The 26782-nt window shown below is 58.5% G+C and overlaps 1 protein-coding gene across 1 annotated transcript; it reads right to left on the reverse strand.

Moving 5' to 3' along the window:
* Positions 1 to 1915: 1915 nt before the first annotated feature.
* On the reverse strand, positions 1916 to 26745 carry TMEM132A (transmembrane protein 132A). The gene is made up of 13 exons (XM_065403968.1): positions 26649 to 26745; positions 25231 to 25499; positions 21359 to 21461; positions 9841 to 10055; positions 9517 to 9735; positions 8645 to 9042; positions 8175 to 8324; positions 7514 to 7706; positions 7287 to 7430; positions 6212 to 6417; positions 4235 to 4511; positions 3599 to 3790; positions 1916 to 3112 (listed from the first exon to the last, which is right to left on the reverse strand). Exons 1-13 carry the CDS (start codon positions 26743 to 26745, stop codon positions 1916 to 1918), a joined length of 3660 nt encoding a protein of 1219 aa, XP_065260040.1.
* Positions 26746 to 26782: the final 37 nt, after the last annotated feature.

Raw genomic sequence — 26782 nt, forward strand, 5'->3', positions numbered from 1 at the left:
TCTGGGGCACAGAGATTAAACTCCCCCCCCCCCCCTCCGCAAACATTTAAGCATAGGGTGCACAAAGTTAAGCATGGGCATTTGCATGAGTGGGACTTTCCCAAGGTCAACGCTGGAGCCTGTGGGCTGGGCTAGGAACAAAACTAGCCCATCCTTCTTGTCTAGTTTCTCTGTCCGAGCTGACATGCAAACAGACAAGCAGCAACGGGGAACAAAAGAATCCATCCGATCGTCCAAATTCTTTCAGTGTCCTAAAACCACAGCAAGTCAAAAGGTGGCAGCCTCCCTTTAAGCCAAGCTCCTAACCCCCAGCAACACTGGGCTGGGCCCACTTTGGAACCAACTGGCCATCTCTCCCATTTGGGATCCCCGCATTTGCAGGTTTAAAAGCATAGATGATTCCCGCGCTGCTTTTCTTGGCAATGGAAAATCTAATTATAATCGATCTGATGGTCTGTGGGCCAGGCTGTCAAACAGGCTGAAGCTGCTGGCAGTGGGGAGGGGAGGCTGGGACAGCAGGGAGAGGGGAGCCCTGCTGCCTGGCCCGGGCCCCGAGGGAAACTTTCCCTTTTAGATGAAGGCTGTTCTTAAGCGGCCCGTTCTCACCGTGCGGCTGTGTGGGGTGTGAATCGAGTGCGCACATGTTCCTGCTGACCTCACACGCATGTTACTCTTCATGGAGACACCTCTTCGAGCCTCCAGCATGGGGATGGTGTTAAGCCACTGTCATGCTCCCTCTATCCTTGGGCTGTGCCTGGCCCCAGGATAGGTTAGAGCAGCCCCAGGGCTGCTCTGATTCATGAGCTGCTTCCTGTGGCAAGCAGGTAACAGCGACAGTGAATGCAATTCAGCCACTCCCCCAATCCACCTCATCTGTTGGGGGCTGGTAGCTAGGCCCTTCTCCCAATTCTTTACCAGCTTGGAAGGCCCCTCAGTGGAGATGGTATTCTCAAGGGGCCATCCCCCATTCCCCTCTACAGTCCAGTGGAAGAATGGCCTACGGTGGCAGATGAGGCCTGAGAATGAGGCTGGGAGACTGGAGAAGTTCGATAGCAGAAGGAGCCTGCAGCTGCTCATCTCCTCCTTCCACCCAGGGGGTGCTCTGAGTACAAAGGCAGGGAGGGATGGAAAGGTTCCCCCCCCGCATCTGCCCAGGGGCCGGGTATTTGTTTTTAAATATTTTATTTTTGTAACAACATAAGAATTAAAAATCTTCCATAAATAAAGGACCCGTCGTGGCAGCCTCCCGACGCTACAGGTATAAAATGCCAGAGATCGTACAAAACGAACGCACGGCCGGGGTGAAGGGGGCCGGCCGGCACCCCCGGGGAGGGGGCCCACCCTTGCAAGGTGGGCGGGGGGGGGGGGGAAGGGGAATATCCCGAGGGTCAGACCACAGGAAGGACACTCGCCATGAAAACCATCACAATCAACACAACATTGCAATGAGAGCCAAAGCAAAATGGGAATCCGGCCCCGGCTTGCCCCTTGGTGGGTTGGAGACCAGTGGGGAAAGCACCCCCAGAACCTGGGCGATAACCAGGACGTCTGGGTTCCAAACCCACGAGGTCAAACTCCCTCCAGTGAGAGGGAAAGAGGGGCCTCAGCTGGGATCAAGGTAGAAACTGAGGGGGCCCAGGCTGGATCCCCGGGACAGAGACAGAGTCAGAGTCAATTCTATAGAACACAGCCCTGCGTCCCAGTGATCCAGGGGCGTACGACTCGTCCCTAGTGGGTAGAGCCCTGACCCCTGGCAGCAACGCAGGGGGCAGTGCTCTCCTCCTAACACTGACTGGGAGGGAGCAGGTTTGGGCAGAGAATGCCCAGTGGATCCCAGGGCAGATCCCTGGGATGGTGGCCAATGGGAGCGGGGGCTGGTCCCTTACTGCTTTGCCCTGATGCGGTGGGCCCGAGGTCAGGAGCTGCCCCGGATCCTCTCCATGTAGCTCCTCAGCTCATCGGGGTCCCGCAGCCCCATGTCCTCGCAGACCCAGCGGATGTCGTCCTCGCTGGCCACCAGGATGGACTGGACGGTGGGGGCAGAGGAGGACGGGGGGGACACGGTGCCCTCAGGGGCCCGGGGCGAGGCAAAGGTCACAAACTCCACCCGCTTACGCCTGCCCCCCGGCGCAGCCACCTCTTTCCGGGACAAGGTGCTGGGGAGGGCTGGGCTCCCCAGAGCCGCAGGGAGGAAAGTGCTGGCGGAGACCCCCCCATCGGGACCTGTGACCTCGGGGGCCTCAGCCTCCCCCCTACCCCCCTCCATGCCTGGGGGAGTCCCGCAGCAGCAGCAGCCACCATCTTTGGCAGTGGTGGAGGGGTCAGGGGTGGGATTGGGGCTGAGCTCTTGGTGCTGGCTGCAGCGATCCAGCTGGCGGCTAAGCTCCTCCTGGTCGGTGCCCAGCCACACCCAGTTGTGGGGCTGCTGGGTGGAGGGGGCCGGGCCCAGCCCGGAGTCAGGGGGCTCCTTGCGCTGGTAGCGCAACACAAAGACAATGCAGTTTACGAGGAAGATGAAGATGGCCAGGCAGAAGACGCCCAGGAGAACATACATCCCAATCTCCAGGTCTGTCACCCGCTCGGGGGCCTTCACCATCTCCTCCTCCTCCTCCTCCCCAGGCCCATCTTCCTCGGAAGAGGTGCCGCCCTGGGGCCCCTCAAACTTGGTCAGGTCGGGTCCCACCCCGGCTGGGGCCCGCTTCCGGGGCTCCACCATGGTCTCCGTAGCCGCCGCTGTCACCGCCTCCCCCGACATGGCCCCCTCGGCCCGCTGGAAGGGGGACTCGGGGCGGGGATCGCGGGGCCGTGGGCCACCGGGGGTTGGGAGCCGCTGGCTGACGCCCACCTCCAGCCAGGCGGTGCCAGCGGCCAGCGGTGCCCGGTGCTTGCCTTTGCGGCAGGAGTCTGCGATGTGCAGGCCCAGCTGCAGGAGGGGCCCCTGCCCTGGCCCCTCAGCCACGATCAGCGGGCGAGCCAGCTCCTCGTCCTGCCGCACCCAGGCCACGCTAGGGTCCAGGGAGGAGACAGAGAGCGCCACGTCCCGCCAGCCGTAGAGCTCCACAGGGGCCAGGGTGTGGTCGGTGAATGCCAGCCAGACACTGAGTGCCGCTTCCTGGAGAGGGGATCAGGCAACAAGCGTGTAGTGTTTGGGGAGGGGGACGACACACAGACGGGCAGGGGGTGGGAGCAAATGGAAGGTGTGAGAAGAGAGACACCCGTGAGCCCTGTGCTGCTGCCCGCCCCCACTTTGTGTGGGGGCCAGAGCTGCACCAGGCCCCACTCCCCAACTCCCCACAGCAACATGCGCTTGACTCCCTCCTCCCACCCCTGCTGCAACAGGAAGAGACGCTGTGCAAGGCCCAACCCCATGGGTTCTAGGGCCCTGCCGAACGCCGCGGTCCCTGCCCTCACCTGCCACCAGAGAGGTCTGGATTGCATGCCAAGGCCCAGTACTGGAAGGGCAGAAGCTGCAGCTTTAAAGGGCCAGTACGGCCAAGGAGCCCCAGGAGCCTGGGACATCCCCAGGAATCACCTGGCTACACCCCGTGTCCCCAGCCCTGCGCTCTACCTCCCAGGCCCCACGGAGCTCCCCTCTCACCTGCTTTGGGGAGTGCAGGGCTGAGAGTGCCTGGCAGGTGGCGGTGAGGATGTCGGGATGTCCCGGCTCCATACTCAGCGCCAGCGAGAGGCCCGACACCAGCTGGGCCTGCAGCTCCGACACGGCCACCTTCTCGTCCGACACCACCAGGGTCTGCTCGCCCAGGATGGAGTCCGAGACGGGGGAGCGCACCTGCACCGGGGGCAGAGCGGGGGACACAGGCACTAGCAGCAGCTCTAGTCTGGACAGAAAACCTCCCCAGAGCCTCCCCCCATCTCCCACGCTTCCCCCTGTGCCCCCCAGCCTCCACACTCTCCCCCATGTTCCCCATCTCCCACGCTTCCCCCTCCCCCAGCCTCCCCCCATCTCCCATGCTTCCCCCTGTGCCCCCCCAGCTTCCCCCCATCTCCCACGCTTCCCCCTCCCCCCAGCCACCTCCACTCCCATCCTCTGTGCCTCGCCCTCAACCTCCCTGGAGCCCCCTACTCCATCCCTCTGCTCAGCTGTCCCCACACACCATTCCCTGCCACTATATGCATCCCCCAGCTCACCCCACCCCAACCCCCATGCTCCTCCCCCTGCTCACCCTCCTGGCTTCCACCTCCCTGGGCACCCCCCAGTCACCCCAGCCCCTACCTCCACTGACGTCACTCCCGGCTCGCGGCCAATCACCACGCTCCCGCCCTCCAGCGTGGCCACGCGGGGGTCCTGCACCTTGGCTTGCCCGCCCACTAGGTGGGAGACATCCAGGAGCCAGTCAGGGCTCGGCATGTAGGTCAGGTGCCGTCCACCGTCCAGCGGGTGAGCCACAAAGTGCGCCAGGAAGCGGACGCCGGCGCGCTGGTACTGGAGCCGGCAGCCGCGAGCTCGCCTCTCCGCCTCCTCCCCAGCCTCCTCGGGCTCCGCCGGGCCACTGGTCGCAGAGGAGAGCGCCACGGTCTCAGCAGGGAGTGCCCAGGCATGGGGCTCTAACCCCACGTGGTGCAGGTGGCTGAGAGCCATCTCATCCCGGTGCTATGGTCTCCAGGACCCCGCCCTGCCAGCCTCTGCACTGACACGGAGAGCCTGTCCTCTGTTCATCTGCCCCATCAGAGACACTGGGACCACCCCCGCCCCCACCCCCTCCGGCTTCTGCCCATCAGAGACTCTAAGACCCCACCTCCTGGCCTCTGCCCCATCAGAGACTCTGGGTCCCCTGCCCCCTCCGGCCTCTGCCCCATCAGAGACTCTGGGGTTCCCTGCCCCCTCCGGCCTCTGCCCCATCAGAGACTCTGGGACTCCCTGTTATGAAGTGGGAATTTTATGTATGAAGACTGGGTGTGCCTCAATTTCCCCCGTGTTAGCTAGGAAGTGGAAAAGGGCTGTTTGCTCTCAGGGCAGGAGAAGAGACGTAGATATGGGTGTCGCCTAGCTGTCTGGATCTTGGTCCCCATATCAGTGGAGCCTCTGAGGGTATGCCCACACTGTAATCAGACACCCGTGTCTGGCCCATGCTGGCTGACTCGGGTTTGCGGGGCTGTTTAATTGCAGTGTGGACGGTTGGGCTCAGGCTGCAGCCCGGGCTCTGGGACCCTCCCACCTCGTAGGGTCCTAGCGCCCAGGCTCCAGCCGAAGGAGGCCAGATGGACGAGACACAGAGCTTGAACCCTGGGGGTTACTACAGCTTAGCTGGGCTACCCAGAATGGACGCTGCTTTAACCTTCATTCCTCTGTGCTAACCTAAGGCCTTCCTATGCTGCGTTCCCACTGACTAATAAACCCAGCTGTTCTGATAACACCGTTTGGTGTCACAGCAAATGCTGGGTGAGGTGCATTAATCCCTGAAGGATGGACACGTCTCTGCCAGGAGTCTGTCTGCGTGGGACTCGCTGAACGGAGCTCACGGTGTGAAGCAGGAGTGCGGAAAGCCCAGAGGTTCAGTCTGAGGAGGCGGTGACGCCGTGTGGCTTGCCCTGGAGGAAAAGCGAGACCCCTTGGGGGTCTGGCCCACTGAGGGGTTCCTCCTAGAGACTGTTCCAAAGCTGGGGCATAGCACCGATCCTGTGGATCTGTGACACCCCTCCGCGGGCCACTGCCCCATCAGAGAGTCTAGGACATCCCCCTCTCCTGCCCCATCAGAGATTCTGGGTCCCACTTCCCCATCACAGAGACCCCGGCTCCTCCCCGCCAGCTTCTGGCCCCCACCTCCCCAACTGCCTGTGCCCCAAGTGCAGAACCTTTCACTCAGCCAGCCACTAGAGACTCTGGGCTCCTCACTCAACTAACCTGCCTGCTCCAAGGGGACGTCTCCCCTGGGCCCCCTCTCTGTTTTAGTCCAGCCAGGTTCTTAGACTGCGCCCATCACTGTGGCATCTGAGCTGCCCCAAAGCTTACACTGGAGTCTGGACATGGCCCTGGTGCCAGCCCTGCCTGCTTCCTTCCTGCACCCAGCTCCCGGCGCTAGCCCCCACCTCCAACACATCTTTCTCATGCACCAGGCCCCAATGCCCTCTCTGCCTGCCAGGCCCTGCCCACCCTCCCACTGGACAGGCCCTGGCGTCCTCCCAACACACCATGCCCTGGCACTCTCCCTGCCCACCCAGCAGCCCCAGGGAGGGAGCCAGAGGGACTGACCTGTCTGGAGCGGCACCGGACACCCTCCAGCCGCGCACCTGCTCCAGCGTGGTGTCGGTCAGTTCGATGCGCAGAGGCAGCAGCGGCACCCAGACAGTGAAAAGCAGCGAGGCGTGGAGCCGGCGGAACCAGAAATCCACCCGTGCCCCACGGGCGCCCCGGTTCTCCTTGCCCCCCACGTAGACGGAGTTGCACGCGTCCGTCACCTGGGGGCCAGGAGGGCGTGAAGGACAGCACAAGTGGACAAATGTCGACACCTTCCCCTGTCCCGCCACCCAAGCCTGCCACTCAGGACGCTCCACGGAGCCAGGGAAAGGGTGTGGGGAGTAGCTTGCAAACACAAAACAGAGCAGAAGGGAACCAGTGACCCCTGGCTACTGAGTGAGAGGTGGTGAAGATGGGGACCAAATAGGGGCTGAGCCCCAAGTGGAAGAAGGGGGCCAAGGACATGTGGCGGTGGAGCCATTGGCGATGTGGGGAGGGACAGGAGGCGAATGGCAGAGCTGTTGAGTTGTGGAATGGCGGTGAGGGGAACCGGGGGGGCTCAGAGCCTGAAGGGGGGAGCAGTGGGCAAGCCCAGACCTTCCAGATGGAAGAGGAGGTTCCAGTACCACCCCACTGGCTGACTGGGCTGAACTATGACCTGAGGAGTGGTCACACCGGATCCGCTCCCATGTAAACTCTGCTCCTGCCCCAGCCTGAGGGGTCAGGGGAGACTTGGCATTGTAGAGGGTGAGGACGGGGGTGATGCTGCAGGAGGGCACCTGAGGATGGTGACAGGGGAGCTGGTGTCTCAGAGGGCGAGGACAGGGGTTGATGGCCCAGGAGGGCACCTGAGGGTGGTGAGAGGGGAGCTGGCATCTCTGAGGGCAAGGACGGGGGTGATGCTGCAGGAGGGCACCTGAGGGTGGGGTGGGGGAGCTGGTGTCTTAGAGGGCAGAGCTAGGGGATGATGCTCTGGGAGGCATCTGACAGTGAGAGGGGAGCGATCTGGGTCTCAGAGGGCCAGGATGGGGGATGATGGCCCTGGAGGGCACCTCCCTGTGGGGCAGTGGGTGGTTCGTTTGTTTCTCACCTTCAGGACCTGTTTGTTGGCGGACTCACACCCCATCTGCTCGGTGACCTCGAACACAGCTCCCCCCATCTCCACAGCGACCAGCTTCACCGGCACCGCCTGGGGGATCCCCGTCAGGGGGGCGGTGTTCACGATCTCTTGCTCCTGGGGAGACCAAGAGGGGACACAGATTGAGACCCTGCCTCTGGGGGGCCGCCCGGCATGGGGACAGAACTGCAAGGCCTTACCTTCACCAGCGGGACCAGTGCCCTAACGTCACGCTCCGACACCTGGATCTCCCACACCATCTTGTCCTTCTCGGCTTCAGGGTCCTGGCCAGGGTACTCCACCTGCCAGGTGACAGGGCGTGTGGAGGCCAGGCCGCTCGTGCCGTTCTCCACCACCAAGTCCAGGTAGAGGAACTCGGGGAAATCCGCTGCCCTAGACGGAGGGAGGAGGGAGCGAGGGGGCAGTGAAGCAGAGGACGGATACAGCGCCCACAGGGGCGGTGGCATCTCACCCCTGCTCCATTGCGAGCCACACAAATTCCACCTTCAAGCACAACCGGGAGGTGACAGAGAGAGGGACCGTCCTGTTCAGTGGCCCATGGTTCCCTCCCTCCAATCTGATTGGTCAATATGTGGGGGAGTAGCAACAGCCATCCGGTCCCCAGGCCAATGGCATCAGACCTACAGTCTGATTGGCTGGGTCCTGGGAGAACAGCTACATCATCACCGCTCTCCCGAGTCACATGGCCTCCTGTCCCCACTGGCTGATGCCCAGGAGAACACAGGTATCAGCTCAGCCCCCGCAGGAGTCACATGGTTCCCTACATCCTGCCCAATTGGCCGATGCCCCGGAGAATAAGTGTGTCAGCCCTATCCCCTCCAGGAGTCAAGTGGTTCCTACCTCCAGTCCAACTGGCCAGCATCCAGCCGGCGACAGGTGACCAGAGCGGTGTGATGCTTGGAGCCCTTGAACTTGTCCAGCTTGGCCGTCCAGGCCTCGGGGACGGCGGGGCGGGCAGCTAGGACCTGCAGCCCCTTCTTCACCTTGATCCTGAAAGAAGCACGGCTCAGAATCAGAGCATGGACTCCTGAGGAGACGTCACCCAAAGCAAAGACCCTCTGAACCCAAGAGAGTCCTTGGCTGGGTTCCTGGGTCCCCCTGGATCTCACCTGAGGGTCAACAGGCTGGAGTAAGGTCCCTATGTCAAAGGGTGGATCCCTGGGTCCCCTTGGATATCACCTGAGGGTCAGCAGGTCGGGGTAGGGTCCCCCATGTCTCAGGATGGGCCCCTGGATCTCACCTGAGGGTCAGCAGGTCGGGGTAGGGTCCCTGTGCCTCAGGCTGTGTCTCTGGTTCCCCCTGGATCTCACCTCAGGGTCAGCAGGTCGGCGGTGAAGTTCTGCTGGAGGATCAGGGTGGCCGTGAAGAGCTGCCCCGGCCGCAGTGCCATGTCGGGGACCCGGATGAGCACGTTGTCGTCCAGCCGCACCTCCTGGCGCCGAGGCGGATCCCTGGCTCGCAGCTCCACAGCGCCGACATAGTGCAGTCTCTCCTTGGTGCCCTCAGCGCCCGGCCGGGACCTCTCCCGGGGCCCTGCATGGCTACACTCTGCAGACGTTTCCCCAGTCCCCAGGCTGTAGTACAGCTCGGCTCGCTCAGGGGGCTGGGTGAGCTCCGCAGCTCTGCGCTGGCTGTGTGAGGAGGGGTGTGTGGCGGAGAACCAGCGTGGGGGGAACTCCAGCTCCACCACGCACACTCCCAGGGGTGCCTGAGTAGGAAGAGCAGGGAGCGGGCTCAGAGAGCATGGGTCTAACCCCAACTTCATTGACCTCCCACCTCTAGGGTGGGCCCTGAAGTCTCCATCACCCACCCCAGGGGGAAACCAACTCCTGCTCCAGCCCAACCAACGCTTAACTGCTGTCCCCAGTACAGAGAACTCCTCTTTCCCCCAGTCCAAAATCACTTAGACCTCCAAGCTCACCCCCTGGAGAAGAGCTAGCCTTGTCCCGGGGAGCCCCCCAACCCCAGCTGCCCCTGCAGCCTTGCTATGGCTATGACACGCAACCTTCATCTTCTCCATGGCAACCCCCGACACACCGCGATCTGGTGCTAGGAAGGGGCACAGCATACCCAACCAGAGGGACTTTCAGCTCCCACTGGCCCCACCCCTCCTCCAAGCATGTCTGGGTGCTGGGCCCTCCGTCTCCTAGGAGGGCAGGTGGGGGTGGGGTCACGTACTGACCTGGAGGCGGCAGGCTCCATGCACAGCCCACGTCTGGTGGAAAGCGTGCAGGGAGACGCAGGGCAGGTCATGCCGTCCCGGCAGCCAGTCCTGACCCTTGAGGTGGAAGAGGACCCTGGCATACGGCTCAGCTGGAGAGACTGTGCCCTCAATGGACACGGCTCGGACGTCCCAGGCCGCGGAGCCGTACCTGTGGTGGGGATCAGCTGCTGGCACCGCCTGGAGAGAGAGACACAGGTTGAGACCGGGAGAGGTGGGTCAGACAGGACACCGAGATGCCCAGCTGAGCCCAGAGCGGAGGCACCGCTGGATGGGCAGGTTTACCTGTTGGGCAGTGAAGGGCAGGTAGGTGGCTTGGATGAGAGGCTTTGCTGTGGGCCGGCGATGGAGGAGGAGGTAAGTCTCAGAGCGGGAGCCCAGGGAAGTGTTTCCCGGCAGGTACCGATCCACCCGCTGCAGCCGGAAATGGTCTGGAACGTCCAGCACCTTGAGTTCGGCCGGCAGGTACACCAGGTCGGGGGGGTCCAATTCTCCGCTCACTGCGGGGAGAAGAAAAACCAGGTCTGCTGCCAGCAGTCATGTGTCCCCTACCCCACACACTTACCAGGGCACGTGTCCTCCCCCAAACCCAACCCCTCCTGAGGGGAGGAGATGCCAGGACAGGATGTCAGCTGGAGTGGAGTGTCACTGTTCCTGAGCTATTCAAGTGGGTGGATCAAGCCTGCCCCCACTGGAGAAAAGAGAGCTAAATTGTTTGTATTACAGCAGCATCTAGAGGTTCCGGCTGAGATCAGGGCCCCGTTGTGCCAGGTGCTGCCCAGACATACAGTGAGAAAGGCCCAGCCACAAAGAGTTCACAGTCTACATAAAATTATTATTACTCCCATTTTACAGGTGGGAAACTGAGGCACGGATTTTTTTTAAGTGACTCCCCGGGGAGTCTGTGGCATAAGTGGGGTTTAAACCCAGACCTCCAGAGTCCCTGTCCAGTGCTTTAATCAAAAGACCAGCCTTTCTCACAGCCAAGGCTCCATGACCTGCGTGATGCAGATCAGTCAGGATGGGAACAGTGGGCCCTTCTGGAGGTACAGTCTGGGTGAAATCCTGGCCTCACTGAAGTCAGTGGAAAATTTCACATGGGCTTCAACAGGGTCAGGATTTCACCCTCTGAATCTAAGCAAACCTTTGGCAAGTCACTTACGGCCAGATTGTCTATGGCTCAGCAACGAAGCTTACGTTCAATCTGCCAGAGTTCAGCTCTCATTCAGCATCCAAATCAGAGTCGGGTTATCAAAAGTGCTCAGCAGAGGGTCGAGCGCCTGAAAACACTGGCCTAAGCTCCCTGTTCCTCAGTGCTCCATTTGGCAAATGCTCCCCCCCGCCCCTTTGTCTATTGAGCTTGCTAGCTCTGCCGGGCAGGGACTGTCTCTTCCGTGAACACGTGCAGCACCTAGCACTACGAACTCCCACTATCTCCATTGCGGGGAGTAGGTGCAATTGTAATACGAACAGGCTTGTGCTCGCTTGCTTCTTTGTGATGTACAGAGCCAGTGGAAATTCAGATGCTGTTTCCCCAGGGTTTCCACAGACACTTGAAGATTCAGTGGGACTTTGACATGACAAGAGGCAGGAGGGCCAAAGCTGAGTGACTGAGAGAGCCTGACTGCTAATCACGTGCTGGTCTTTGCTTCTGTTAACATCTGAACTTAGTGGGTTCAAAAGTGTCTGAGATTGTTGCTCTCTGGGGCAGGGGCTGTTTTTGTTCTGGGTCTGTATGGAACCTAAGCACACCAGTGACACAACTGAACACACAACAACATGCCATTCGAATGGAGCCGATTCATTTTTTCTTTTTATAAAAAAAAAAAAAAAGACCCCCCCCCCCCCACACACACACAAAAAACCCTCTAAACCCCACAAAAATTAGGAAAATCATTGAGATTTTTCACCCACTGGGTTTCCGATAACAAAAAGGTCAATACCATTTTCAATAAAAAAACCCCACCAATTTCCCCCCGACTAATTAAAAAACAATACAAAACCAATTTCAACATGGTTTGCAAAAATGGTTATTTTATTCTTCACCCAGCCCTAGAGTTGACACAATTTGTCAAAGAAGAGTCAATACTTCAATGGCAATGGAACCAGCCATCTGGGAGATCTCAGAAATCAGTTGATTTCAACGTTTTTCAGAGGCTTGGGTGTGCTGGTAACTTTACTCTAGAATTTCCCTACCTCTCTGAGAGCAGTTCAGAAAATAACCCAACCTGCTCCGACGGTCAGAAATGGGGTGATCTTTACTTAACAACCACAACTCGGTGTTAGCACCATCTCGACCTGCAAATAGGCTGCAGAGGGGGTCACTGCATGGAGCTTGAAAGCCACTTCCCCTACTTGGCCAGGACTAGCAGGAATGTCGCCTGGGCTAGCGCCTTTCAGCTTGCACAGGAGCCATTTTCCAAAATGAGGAGTCTTTGGCCCTCAAAGGAGATTCTGGAGTTGACTGGCACAGCATCAATGCTGTAATGTCTGCCCGAGTCTGCAGAGAGACAGCTGCAGTGCTGAGCCCAGTGCGGAGAGAGGAGGGTGGCTACTAGAGAGGTGCGGGGGAGGGGGAGAGGTTGAGGGGCAAGGCTGCCACTGTTAAGAGGAGGGGGCTTTGAGTGTGAGGGCCACAACCCCCACCTCCTGAAGAAGGTGTGTGTGTGGTGGGGGCAGCCATCCAGCAGACAGGTTTGTGTGTGCAGGGGGCTCCCATGATGCTACCCCACGAGCCCTGAAGAAGTCTCCTGCCATCTCAAAAGAGGATTCTGGGACTGTGCCCCCACTGCCTTGCCAGCCCAGTGTGGGGACCTCCCCCTGCCCCCAGCCCGCTGCTTAATAGGTTCTCATTGGCTTTCCCTGAAGGCCCCTCAGCTAGGGTGCCAGGCTGGGGGCCCGCCCACCAACGGTGTCCAGGGCCTCCTTGCTCCTTGTTGTGCAGTAGCCTGGGGTTTGGTCCAGGAGGGGGAAGCCTCAGCCCCATGATGTTCTAGCAGAGGGTGCTGTGTCTAGAGCCAGCATAATCCAATTAACGGGGGGGGCTGTCTGGCACTGATTGGTCTGAAGTGTATGGGGGGAGGGGGGGACTCAGAGTCTGGCCCTTTGGACCGAGCAGTGAGGCAACCCCACCAGCAGGAGGGGCTGTGGCTCAAGGCCCTGGTGTATTTTGGCCTAGGTCCGTCTCTCAAGCCGTGCTGCTATGTACGTTAGCCCACGGGCAGGTGTGTGGTGCAAGTTCCCCATCTGTGCCCGATCTACAGAGGATTTGCGTCTGTTACAGCCCCAGTGGTAGCAGCTCCTGCTTTTTAGCTCTGGAGGTCCCGGGTTCAATCCCCAGTGTCACCCAAGATCAGAGCAGGGGCCTAAGCAGACTACACAATTGCTTAAGGCCCCAAGAAGCTCAAGGGGGCCCCCTATTAATTATTAGTCTGTGCTGGGGGGGGGGGGAATATTCCTGTTTAGGACTCTAATGGGCTAGCAACAGCACGGGCCAAGCTGGTACCCGTGACAGACCGTGGGAGTGGGGAGGTCACACATATGGGGTAAGACGCTCTATGACGGTTCTTCCAGACAAGCCAGCTCCTTCCACACAGAGGGGTGGAAATCACCAAACCTTCCTCCCCAGCATGTCCAGGGCTATGAAACCCCTCTCCCCCCCCCCCCCATCAGCCAGCCCATTAAAGGCTGCTTTCCCCACCGCTGTGATCCCTTATCACGCCTGCCCCAGTCCCTGTCCCCCAGGGAGGGAGCAGGTGGCTGAGAGATACTGTGACATCCCCCTCTACCCTCCGGGTCTCTACATCCCAAGATCCAGGGGGTGGGAGTTGGGGGGAAAAAACAGGTGGGTTCTTCACAAGCCTGGTATCTGCCTCCCACAGGCAGTGACCTCTGCCATCTCCCCTCCCCCTGCTTGATCGGCCAGCTAATTACATTGCACTCTCATCTATTTCCCCTCATCATCCTGACAGCTCCAGCCTAGGTCCCTGCCTCCCATATCGCTCCCTCTCCTACTGGGGGTCTGGCTCCCTGCCTCCCTTCCCAGTCCCCTCTCCAAACCCTCCTGCTCAGCCCAGGGACCCTTCTCTCTCATATGGCCCAAGTCCTTCCCCGTTTGTCCCCACCGAGGTCAGGATTCACCATGAAACGTCACAATCCCACCACAGGCACCAGCCCCGTGGGACAGAACAAACCCCCCAGAGATGGCTTGCTCTGAACCACAGCTCCGGTGGTGCCTGGGGACCCCAGAAGCTCCCCATTGCGCGTGGGACCTGGAGGACCAGGAACGGACCCTGTAGAATCACAAGCAAGTGATTTTGCTGCCAATGCAACACAGAATCAATTGGGTCTGGGGACCCCATGGAGCACGGATGGGGAAACTGACACACTTGCTCCATCAGGTCCAACCCATCCCATCCCAGCATGTGGGGCCACCAAGCCCTGCACAGTTCTGCTCCCACTGCACCTAGAGCACTGGGGGCTAAACATCTCAGAGCAGGAAAGATTCTGGGGGGAGGTGGCAGAAAGGGTGGGGGGGAAATGACTAGAGGTGAGAACAGTCATCATACCCAGGAGGGAGGAGGCCCCTTCAGACTAACAGACAGCAGCTGGGACAGAAGGGGTAAGGACTGGCAGAGCTGGGAGCAGCTTCCCAAGGGATGGGGATCAGCCCCATGGCTGAAGACCTTCACAACTAGACTGCCCTGGAGAGAGCCTGCGAGGGCCCGACCTGCCCTGCCCTCAGAGCTAGCTGCATCAGAAGCATTGCATGCCCCAGGGAAGATTGATTGGCCTCTTTCTAGGGGGAATCCTGCTGCCCGGGGAGCTCCAGCCTGGGCTGTGTCCTGAGCAGGGGACCCAGGGAGGTGTGGATACCGCGGCTCAGGAACAGATCAGAGGAGCTGGGGAGAGCTCTGGGGACCTTGTTAGCTCCTGAGGAGGGCCTGGGGTTCCACTAGGATCAGACCCTAAAGGGGATGTGGGGAAGCCTGTGGGGACCCCTGCTGTGACCTAAGAGGAAAGACAAGGGGCCCTGCTGGCTCTGGACCACAGGGGGTGGGGGAAACCACGGAGGTGGGATGTTGGTTCTTATGGATATTAGGAGAGGGCACAAGTTTTGTGGGGTCCAAAGGGGCTCAGAGCCAGGTCCCAGGGGCAGGAGTTGCCACTTGATCCCATGGGGGGCGGGGAGGTACATGGGTCCTGCAGGATCCAATGGGGCTCAGAGCTGGATCATTGGGTCAGGGTACACACTGGATCCCAGGGGGAGCACATGGGTCCAGTGGGGCTCAGAGCCAGGTACTGGGGCAGGGGTCCCCACTGGATCGCATTGGGGGTGTTGCACGGGTCCTATGGGGCTCAGAACTGGGTCACTGGGACAGGGGTCCCCACTGGGGGTAGGGGGCTCACGGGTCCAATGGGGCTCAGACCTAGGTGATTGGGCCCGGGGCCGCACAGGTCTTATGGGGCTCAGAGCCGGATCACTAGGGCTGGGGTCCCCGCTGGATCCCCGGGGATGGGGGGGAGGGCGCACGGCTCCTGCGGGGTCCGACAGGGCTCGGCGGGCCGGGGGAAGCCCAGGGGTCTCAGCGGCGTTGCCGGGGTGTCCGTGGGGTGCCGAGCGAGGGACGCGCCCCGAGCCCCCGCACTCACCTCTCGCCGTCTCCAGGGCCAGCAGCGCGGCCAGCAGGACAAGGCAGCCGCGGCCGGAGGCCAGGGGGGCAGCGAGGCGCGGGGGGGCCATCCCTGCCCGGCCCGGGGCCATGGGGCTGGCGCGGGGCTCAGATCTCCCCGCCCGCGCCCTGCGCCCGCAGCATGCCCCGGCCCCCGAGCGCCGCGCCCGCTCTGCCCGTGCGCCCCTGCCGCGCCTCTGTCTGCAGCCGGCAGCTCGGGGCTGCAGCTCCCAGACAATAGAGGGATGGGGAGGGAGGGAGCACATGGGCTGCTCGCCTGCCGCCACGGCCGGGTCCTAAACCCCTCTGCTTCCCAGCCAGCATCCTAGCGCTGCCCCGGTACAGCGCCTAGCACAGAAGGTAGCCTGGGAAAGCGGGTAAGGTAATGCGAATCACCAGCAACACACGGTGCCTAGGATGGAGCCAGAGGCAGGAAGGAAGGAGCCAAAGAGGGAGAGAAAGAGGCCGAGAAGGAAAGAACAAGACAGAGACAATAGAGCAGGACTGAGGGTGAGGGAGAAAGATAATGGCAGAAAATGAACAAGAAAAGGTGTGAGCAAGGGGATGAGTGAGAAGCTATGGAAGGAGGAAGAGGGGCAGAAGGAGCCAAGGATGGACAGAGCGAGGCAGTGAGGGGGGGAAGGGACAGGGCGTGTGAGCTGGGGGCAGGATTGGTGCTTCCCTGTGCATGGGATGGGAGATTGGAAGCTGCTTGGGGCAGGGGCTGGCTCCTACCCTGTGCGTACAGAGCCTGGCGCCATGGCTCCTGGAACACCGATTGTGGCTCAGGCTCCAGTATCATACAGGCTATAACAGGGACGGGACAGAACAAGGGAGCAACAGGAGAGAAAGCGAAAAGGAGAGAGAATGTGAGCAGGAGGGCAAAACAGGCAGAAGGAGAAAGAGCAAAAGAGAGCAAGAGGCAGCAAGGAAGAGTGGTAGGAGACAGAGCGAGGGAAGGTGAAAGGTGGACAGACAGATGGCCAGAGAACCACAGGGACAGACAGGTAGACAGTGAGAGATCCACAGGAAGGGACAGACAGGCAGACAGCAAGAGAGCAGCAGGGACAGATTGGAAATCCAGCCTTGCATCTGCCTGCCTATTAGGCACAGTAGGCATGTGCCTAGGGGCACCAGCGTTCTAGGGGTGCCTTATCTCTCTAAAACTGTGTGCAACACGAAGATCAGCTGGGGGCAGGGGGCGCTGAAGATGTAAATCCGGCCCTGGGCAGACAGCGAGAGAGCCACAGGGACAGACAGAGGTGGGGACAGCTCAGCCCACAGCTCAGCCCCCTGGTGACTGGTGCTTTGTACATAACCAGACAGCTGGGACAGAGCAAGTGGATTCTTGAGCACGTCATAAGCCTGTTGCCCTGAGGCTCCCCCAGCCCAGCTGCACCAGGGCCTGTGTCGCAGCCTGCCAGAGCCCCTGGTCACCCGAGGAGTGCTGGGAGCCACGGAGAGCTCCCGCCCAGACTTGCTCTTGCTCCGACATGCCTCCCCTCACTGAGAGGAGCCAGCCAGCAGCAGGGAGCCGCAGCTGGTCGGCTCTGCCCTCAGACTCTGGGAGAGCCTGGGCTGCCATGGACCCTACTTCACCCGCACCCTGCCAGGGCAGAAATAAACCTGCCCAGGCCCTGAAGGGTTAAACAGGCCAGAAAGCAACAGCTTGGAGCCTTCAGCCTGTATCATATAACAGCTGGATGATCATGGGGGAGACCCAGACAGGGGCATGGGGAGGAATTGGGAGCTTCAGATACAGGGATAGAGGGGATAAGCAAACAAGGGACATGGGAGAGAGGTGGGATGAGGGCAATACTGAGCCCACACAGAGCTGCTTTGAGATCAGGAGCAGCCTAGCCAGACGCAGCCGCCGGGACCCCACCCCTTTCTGCTCTGTGGCTGTACAGTGCCTAGCGTAATGGGGCCCTGGGCCACGAGTGGGGCTGCAAGAGTCCAAGAGTTTAAGGCCACAAAGGTCCATCAGGTCAGCTAGCCTGACCTCCTGCACACCACAGGCCACCAACACCACCCACTAAACCCAACCACCAGGCCAGTGTGTGCCAGCGGCAGAGACCAGGAGAGAGCGAGGTGCGCCAATGCCCGAGACCCCTGGAGCAGCAGGGAATTGATTAAGAGGTACTGATCAGCCTGCAGGGGCGAGGGGATGGGGCCCCACCCAGCCGCTGGGCTGTCCCAGTGCTCCATTCGCATCCAAAGAAAGGGAGAGCTCTGGGGCCCCGGCCCCTTCTCGCTCCCTCCCTGCTGGATGGTATCCCCACTCCCCCCCTGGCATGTCCTGAACTCCCAGCCCTGGAGGACCCCACAGGGCAACTGGCCCTTCTCCTACTGAGCGGGGTGAGGGATGGCAGCACAATTCCTCTCCCCGTCTCGCTACACACTCCTGTTCATCCCTGGGGTTTCTGGGGGCTCCAGGTGGTGAGGGATGAGCACAGACAGCTTTGTGGATGTTAATCCTCCACCCCCCCCCGCACCCCAAGACACCAGGGCTTGTTGCCTAAGACCCCAGACTGTAATATAAGCTGAGAATTCCTATCCTGACAGCTGGGCACAGAGAGGAGAGCCAAGGGCTTAGCCAGGGTGTTGGCAAAGACTCCCTCCCCCAAGGCTCGCAGGAGTTGTCCTTGCCTAGCAGCACCTCCTGCACCATCCATCCCCCAGCAGCCAGGGCACCACTCTCTACAGCTCTATTTCCCCCAGCACTCCTGCCCCACTCCCTGCTGGCAGAGGCTGGGACCAGAGTAGCACATTGTTCACCCCACAGCCAGCACTCCTGTGCTCTAGTCCTCCAGCTGGGAAAGACTGAGACTGGGAGGCGGGGGCTCTGTCATTCCCTGCAGCGCCACCTGCTGGGAGTGGCGGAAGAAAGAAACCCAAACTTGCCCATGGGCTGGACAGAGTGTGGTTAAATAGATTTTATTTGGAACCTGGTAACAAAATGGCCTGTTCGTTTGAAATAGACAGAACTTTCAAAACATAGATTGGCAACCTCCTGCCGACAACATATGCCCAGTCCAAGCCCGGCCCCTAGCTGGCGAGGCGGGGGAGAGAACAGCTGAGCTTGTCGTGGTCACGAGAGGACGGGGCTGTGAATCCCTGCACTCAGAGATGCTCGCCCTAGCTCTCATGGAGCTAGCACAGTAAAAACAGCAGCGTAGCTGGGTAGCATGAGCTGCAGAGAGTGGTGGAAGGCGATAGCCGTACCGAGTCTGCACCCACGGGGTTCAGGAGGGTTTGTACTCGGCCAGGCTGTCTACGCTACTCTTTTCAGCACGCTAGCGGAGTGAGAGCTAGCGCAAGTATCTGCGCGAGCTGGGACTCACACCCCTTGCTCCAAGTGTTGACGTTCCCTAGGGGCACGTAGGAGGAGGAATAGGAGTTGCTACGTATCCCTCCTTTCTGATCAATCATGGCCCGCTCTGCCACGATCCCGGGGCAGATTAACACAAAGGCCACCTGCCATGCTTGAGGTGGCACCAAGAGACAACTCCCACCCTAGCTGTGACAAACGGAGGAGGAACTTCCCTGTGCCCGCTCCCATGTGCTGTGTGTCTTTGGCTTGGATGGTGTTGGGGGGTTCTTAAAAAAGACCTGTAAACATCTTCCCACATACACATATCCCAGTTTCCCCTCCCACCTCCCAACAAACACTTTTAGCAATCCACTCTTAGCATAAGAAGGCACCATTGGCTTGGATGAAGGCACTTGGGGAAACCCTTCCCCTGTACACACCCTCCCTGATCAGAGATCCCCCGGGGGTACACTGCCCCCTCCTGAAATGGGATACAATGCCCTTGCCCCCAGTTTATCTATCCAGCATCTGATTTCTAGAGGCACTGAGCAACCCCCAACTCCAGCTGAAGTCAATGGGAGCGGCAAGAGCTCAGCATCTCTGTGCATCAAGCCCTTAGGACCCGGCCTTCTTAGCGAGACTGGTCCAGGGCTAGGTGGGGGATGGGCGAAGGATGGGGTGATGGTGGGGAAAGGATCAGGCAGAGGTAGAGGGTGGAGGGAAAGGCCAGGAGCCCCGGTGGCAGCTGTAGGGCAGCATGGGAAGGGGACAAGAGGGAGACAGCAGGAAAATAACAAGGGGCGGAATTCAGCATCTTAGCACCCGAGACCAAACCCCAACTTGGTTCCAGACTTCACCAACATCAAAGCAGCCCTTTTAAGCCCTAGCATGATGAGCCCCATGGCAGCAAATCTATGGGAGATGGCAGGGGTGGGGGCAGGCAGCTGAGGGAGCACCTCCCATCCTTCGCCCATGAGACCAGGGCAGGCTGGGGAAAATCACACTATCTCCCATGGGTTCATTCCTCCACTCAAGAGAGCTCCCTTTGGGCTTCACTTGTCCCTGGGGTGGGTGTGGGGACAGCCTGCAAGTGCCCTGGGGAATGGGAGTGGGGCCTGCGAGTAGCATGTCAGTTTGTACAATGGGGAGGGGCCTGAGGACCATGGGGCACGTGGGGCCTGTGAGTGTGCAGAGGGGAGGGGCCTGAGAAGAGCCATGGGGTTGGTGGGGCCTGTGAGTGTGCACAGAGGAGAGGGGCTGTGAGTACCGAAGGGTGGAGAGGCCTCCATGAGCATGTGCAGAGGGCCAGGATAGCAGTGAATTGTGGTGTGAGAGTCCATAGTGTGCTGGGAGGGGCCACCTCCCGCTCCTCACTCATCCTGCTCCAGGTTCCTGGGAGATACCCGCCTCTGCCGGCGCCGCAGCTCCTCCACCTGCCACTCCAGGTTGCGCACCTTGGCCTCCAGTTGGCTCCCGGAGTGGCGCGCCCTGCTCAGCCTCCCCAGCAGGGCATACAGGGTGAGCAGGCACAGCAGCAGCAAGGCCTGCACCGAGGGGTTGGGCACTGCCAAGATGATCAGCAGGAAGCAGCCCAGGAAGAACGCCACCTTCAGCCCCCACATGACATGTCCCAGGATGGACAGCAACAGGCCCAGCAGCTGCGAGAGCAGCCAATAGCCCACCACAGCGGCCAGGCCCCACAGCAGCAGGGTCTGTACCTGGGCAGGGCCCAGCTTAAGGGGCTGCACCACGTGATCTCCTGGAAAGGGAAGGAGGAAGAAAGTGGTTAGACACATGTGAGACGTGATGTTGTGCTGACGCCCTGTGGGACTGGGGTAACCCCCATGTGCAGGCAGGGGGATCCCCACTCTAGTGGGGCTGGGACAGGCTGCTCCTGGAGAGAAGGGCAGGATGGGGAAAGAGGTGACGGTTGCAGGCGTAACCCCTCCTGTCCTGGAAGGAGAAACCATGTTGTCGCCTTATCTCCCCACACAGGCTCGGGCATCCTGGGGTGAGGTACTAGGGGCTGCATGTGTGAAGTAACCCCCCTGCACTGGAATCCCCTTGAAAGACACAAACCTTCACCACCAGACTGGGAGGCCCCTCTTTCCTGGGGGGAAGGACCATTTTTAACCCATCAAGTGCTGGAAGGGAAGAAGCACCCTGCAGTGATACAGGCACTGAGTGTAGGTTGGAACACACCCCTCTTTGCTGTGGAGGGTGGGACTGGGTCCCTCATGCTCCAGTTAGAAACAGTGATGAAACAGATCCTCCCTGCCAGGTAGGTGAATGAGAAACACCCGCTCTCCTCCACCGCATGCAGGATGGCTCAGAAAGGCAGGGTCAAACAGGGGATCAAACACTGAACCGGGACTCAGGAGAACTGGGTTTTATTCCCAGCTCTGTCACTGGCCTGCTGGGTAACCTTGGCCATCTTCCTCACACTCTTTGTGCCTCAGTTTCCCCTCTCACCCTTTGTCTATTTGGTCTGTTTAGACTGTAAACTCTTTGGGGCAGGGGCTCTCTCTCACTGCGTGTCTGTGCAGCATTTGGCACAATGGGACCCTGATCTCAGCTGGGGCAGGGCCTGTCTCTCCCTGTGGGTCTGGGCAGCGTCTGGCAGAACGGGGCCCTGACCTCAGCTGGGGCAGGGCCTCTCTCTCCCTGTGGGTCTGGGCAGCGCCTGGCAGAACGGGGCCCTGATCTCAGCTGGGGCAGGGCCTGTCTCTCCCTGTGGGTCTGGGCAGAACCTGGCACAATGAGGACCTGATCTCAGCTGGGGTCTCTAGGTGACACTGGTAAATAACAAACAACTTACCATTCACTCCGAATGCGCTTAGGATCTGCCCTGCGATTCCGGACAGGGTGATCAGACCTGCCGAGATGCCAGAGGACACAATCCAGAACACGGCAGAGACGTTCTGCAGGGAAGAGAGAGTGAGAGCACTTTTCTCAGTTGGCTTAGAGATACCCGAGTGAGAGGAGACAGGACCAGGGAGGAAAATAAGGGGAGAGTGGGGGAGCACCCCACTCCTTCATGTCTGCTAAAGGCACTGGATCAGAGCCTCCTCCCTGACTTGGGCCAAGCTCCAATTCGCTGGCCGGGCAGGTGAATTCACATGGGAGTCCCAACAGGAGCTGGTGCCTGGCTGGGTGAGTACAGCCTTCCCTGCCAGTAAGGGGAGCAGCACCTGGTGTGGGAGATTTGTCCAAGCTGCCTCCTACAGGAAGCCCTGTGCCCCTGCTGCGCCGCTCTCTGCTCCGGGATGAAAGGAAGACCTTGCCAGGGCTAGCAGAAAAACTCCAGCAGGTCCCTCTCCCCAGCTGCAAAGGAAGGAGGGATGGCTGGGCTGTGGTTAAAGTGCTGGCTTAGGACTCATTCTTGGCTCCACCACAGACCCCCTGTGTGACCTGCAAGTCACTGCATCTCCGCAGAGCTCTGCTACCGAGCTGTAAGAGGGGGAACAAAGGCTATTCCTCCACCCTGGCTTGGGCCTGTCTGGAGACATGGCTGCCTTTCAGATCTACCACTCCCTTGCCTTCAAGATCATAGAAACGTAGGGCTGGAAGGGACCTGCGGAATTCCCTTGGCCTAGGGAGAGTCTCTGGAGAGCCTAAAGCGAGCTCTAACTACACTGGGAGCTGTTGGTGGACAGTGCTACGGTCTTCCTTGGGGAAGGGGTGGCATGGCCTGAGTGCCATTGTGCTCTGGCTATTTCTGACTGCGAGGGTAGCCTCTTGGGGCCTTGGGCAGCCCTGAAGCTGTTCTAATTTTACCAGCAGCTGAGACAGTGTGCAGTGTGCAGAGGCGGTCAAAAAAGCAAACAGGATGTTAGGAGTCATTAAAAAGGGGATAGAGAATAAGACTGAGAATATATTATTGCCCTTATATAAATCCATGGTACGCCCACATCTCGAATACTGTGTACAGATGTGGTCTCCTCACCTCAAAAAAGATATTCTAGCACTAGAAAAGGTTCAGAAAAGAGCAACTAAAATGATTAAGGGTTTAGAGAGGGTCCCATATGAGGAAAGATTAAAGAGGCTAGGACTCTTCCGTTTGGAAAAGAGAAGACTAAGGGGGGACATGATAGAGGTATATAAAATCATGAGTGATGTTGAGAAAGTGGATAAGGAAAAGTTATTTACTTATTCCCATAATACAAGAACTAGGGGTCACCAAATGAAATTAATAGGCAGCAGGTTTAAAACAAATAAAAGGAAGTTCTTCTTCACGCAGCGCACAGTCAACTTGTGGAACTCCTTACCTGAGGAGGTTGTGAAGGCTAGGACTATAACAATGTTTAAAAGGGGACTGGATAAATTCATGGTGGCTAAGTCCATAAATGGCTATTAGCCAGGATGGGTAAGAATGGTGTCCCTAGCCTCTGTTCGTCAGAAGATGGAGATGGATGGCAGGAGAGAGATCACTTGATCATTGCCTGTTAGGTTCACTCCCTCTGGGGCACCTGGCATTGGCCACTGTCGGTAGACAGATACTGGGCTAGATGGACCTTTGGTCTGACCCACTACGGCCTTTCTTATGTTCTTATGACAGCCTCATCATAGGAAAACCACAAGGGTGGTGTGGAGTCCATTTTCCCACCACCCCTTAGGCCTGGTGCCAAGCTCAGCTTGGCTGCAATCAGGGTGGACTGATTTAAATCAAGGCGATTTACATCAGTGATTTAAATCACCAAGTGGACAGCCTCAATTTTAAATCGATTTTAATTAATGGTTCCATTTGTACTTCAGTTATTTTCTAAAGAAAAGTGTTCTCATTGGTTGATCTAATCTTAGAACATGCTAATTTACAACTAAATAGAGCCTTGACACTAGATTTGGTACATCTTTTTGCTCCCTAATGATAAGACACATGGTAGTGGCTCCTAGAGTCAGAGGTCAGATCCTAACGCCCATCTTGACTAGATCAGTCTCTTGCATCCAGTAGCCCAGCCCCCGTGTCCCCCCTTAATACAGGACATGACCTGTTGTGCCATATGTAGAAAGCATGACCTCAAAAGTGAGATGTTTTACCCCTTATTCTTTATCTAGTAAAGCAGCCTTTAGCTCATAGTTTTTGATAGGGGCTCAGGGATTTAGCTTATTGATTTTTTATTTAAATGTTCTAAGATATTACAATAAATGTAGGTAGGCCTGAACATATTTTGATTAAATTCAGGATTTCATTTTAAACAGGTTTATTTTTTAAAAGAAACTGATTTAAATAATTTTTAAAAAAATCCAATTTAAAAACCAAACAAAAATACCCACAAATTTGTATCCGTCCTGGCTGCAATCCAGCCCAGAACAAACAGACTCCACTCAGCTCCTGCATCCAAGAGAACGCATACAACAAGAGACACAAGTATTTAGGGAATGTATCCCAAACCCTCAGACCCTCAGCTAATCCGGTGCCAATGCTGCTATTTTCAAAGCTGACTGGCTGGTTCCCCCGGTTACAGAAAGACAGCCAGTTTCCCCAACACACAAGTCAGCCTGGGTGCTGGAATCTCACTCACTTAATAAGCCTTTATGCTCTGAAGTGCTGCTGAACCAGCCAGCTGGCTCCACCACCCCAGATGAAAAAAAACAGAGGCTCCTTCTCTCTAACACACTTTTACAGCCCTCTTTACCGTAGTATCTGAGCACCTCACAATGTATTTATCCTCACAGCACAGACAGGGAAGGGCTGTTGTCCCCTTTTTACAGCTGGGAAGCTGAGACACAGAGAGGCTAACGGACTTGACCAGGAAAGCTGGGGCGGAGGAGGAAATTCAATCCAGGTCCCCCAGTCTCAGGCTAGTGCCCTAACCACGGGACCATCCTTCTGCTCTTACCATTTCTGTGCACTTAACGATCCTTAATAAACCAAGGCCTAACACCCCCTACGTTGGGAGGCAACTGTCACTTGACAGATCAGGTAAGAGGTTGCAGGGGGTTGCCACCAGAAGAGCTTGGAATAGAACCTATGTCTGTAATGACAGTCCCAAGACTTCGGCACACCCTGCCTTCTGTCAGAGCAGATGGCTGAGTTGATCGAAACTTCCATGGTCTGAAATCCCTGGGGGGACATACCAAGCTTCTGGAAATGTGTAAGCTGGGATTGGCCAATAGAGGCTGCACTGGAAATGTATTGTACCAGACTTCCTAGCGTATCGCAACGTGCTTCAGGTGGCACATGACCAGGATTTATCACTGAATTTGGTTCACTGGTTGGATCATTAGCTTCCCCAGCTTGGGCTGGGTACTGACAGGGGAGTGTGATGTAAGTGCTGATCCATGCCCCCCTGTACCAGTTATTTTTATTATGTAGATAATAAAATAATACTACCACCACCTCGTTCTTATCTATCACTTGTCATCACTAGATCTCAAAATACGTTACAGTAGCTTTTGCTTCATTTTATAGATAGGGAAACAGAGGCATGGGGGACCCTTGCCCAAGGTCACCTTGCCCAGTTGGGAATGGAACCCTGATCTGCTGAGTCCCAGTGGCTGCTCAATCCACTAGAATATGCTGCCTCCCTCCATAGGTCTCTTCTGACAGCTCTGGCAATGCTTATAAAGTTATTTCAATAGAACTGACAGAGGAGGTGAACCTTGATCCTAGAGAGCATTCAAGCACACCGCACAAATACATGGAGCCCTCCACCCCTTTTCCTGACTCAGCTAGGATTCCTGCCTTACCTCTGTCACTAGCTGAAGTGTGTCCCGGCCAATCCACTCCTCCAGGGTCTCCCTCATGCCCTGAGCCAGCTGGGACAGGAAGTCAGCATGGACAGCCGCCTCTCTCCAGGCTTCCCCGCGATAGTGCTGAGTGCTGGCCACAGCTACATGAAGGAAAGCGACTGACATCAGGATAGCCACGACTGGTCGGAGCAGGGCTTGGCGGCAGAACCAGAACTTAGGATCCCACCCAGTCATCTCTCCGGCTCTCTTCTCAGTCCCAGGAATCTCTGCCGAGAGAAAGGAGAGAGATGGCTAAAGACACAGATCATAATGAGGTTATAGGATCCCTGCGATTCTGCTGGCCCCAGGCCAGCACCGCAATGTCAGGAATGCCGAGTAGGCGAATAACATCCCAGCAACCCCAGGGCAACTGCAATCTTTCCTTTTAGTTGAGAATCAGCCACTTACCAGTCCTCGCTTATAGGCTTTGTGACCTCTCCCCAGCCCCCGACTCACTCCCCTGTGAGCTGCATAGCCCCATGGAAAAGGAAAATGAAGGGGTGACTCATGTCTCAGCTTGTGAGCTGTGATTATGCAGACTGACAGGGCACCAAGCCAGTCAGAGGGTGAAATTTGACACCCAAGTCCCACCCTCTGGACCCCAAGCATTCACAGCATGTGGTGGGAATGAGGTCAAAGGTCAAGCGTGCACCCATCTTAGACAGTGATCGCATCACAGCCCCTGCTGAGCAAGTTCACAGTAGCTCAGTACTTGGATGGGAGAGATTGAAAGGACAGCTGGGTGCTGCAGGCTGTCTGACTCGAAAGGAGGCTCTCTCTCTGCATTGGGGCCAGCAATGACTCAGCAGCCAGAGGTGCCATCTTTGGGAAGAATCATCTAAGCCAGATCGAGGACCACTCCTGACCCGATGCCCAGGCCCTACGTAGCAGCATGTTGCAAAGCCCCAGCATTGCACACAACAGGAGGGAAGCAGCGAGGGCAGCCCAGGCACTGCTGGCTCCAGGATGGACAGCCTGGCTCCAATTACTGCGTACAGGTGGCCTAAGCTCCCGTGTCATTGTGAGCCCCCCTCCTGTCCCCTATTAAGTCAGTTGCCAGCCCAGGACAGGTGCTGCGGCGCTGCCCCAGTGGTGGCTGCCTTCCAGGAGCCAGCAACGCACGTGGGAAGCTGCAACACGGGGGCAAGTCACCCGGCCCCAGCGGGAGCAACGAGCATCGGGGATGCTCCGGGCTTCGCACGTCACCGCCAGCTGCCAGGCCCGCGACCCCCGGAAACGCCCCAGGCCCAGCAACGCGTCTGGGGCGGGGCAGCCTGGGCCGGTCTGGCGCCTCGCAGGGAGTGACTGAGCAGGGGGCTGCGCGGCTGTTGGCAGAGCGCGGCTGGAACGCTGCTGCTGGGAGAGAAATTCAGCACCAGGACCGGGGCCGCTGGGAATTGTAGTCATGGGGGCGGGCCGGGTAGTGTCCGCCCAGTGCATTCTGGGAATTACAGTCTCCAGGAAGAGGTGCATGCCGGGAGCGGCCGTTCCAGCCAAGCAGTGCTCCCCC

This window comes from Emys orbicularis, chromosome 4, assembly GCF_028017835.1.
Source record: "Emys orbicularis isolate rEmyOrb1 chromosome 4, rEmyOrb1.hap1, whole genome shotgun sequence".
NCBI classification, from domain to species: Eukaryota; Metazoa; Chordata; order Testudines; family Emydidae; genus Emys; species Emys orbicularis.

Excerpts from the sequence above, each read along its gene's own strand:
- TMEM132A (XM_065403968.1), bottom strand. The coding sequence starts at position 26,745 with ATGCACCTCTTCCTGGAGACTGTAATTCCCAGAATGCACTGGGCGGAC. Across the intron at positions 10,056-21,358 it reads AAGCGCATTCGGAGTGAATG|TGAGCGGAGAATTGGACCCC; the intron begins GTAAGTTGTTTG and ends TTCTCCCCGCAG. Across the intron at positions 4,512-6,211 it reads TCCGGTGCCGCTCCAGACAG|TGGCCCGGCGGAGCCCGAGG; the intron begins GTCAGTCCCTCT and ends CTCTGCGACCAG.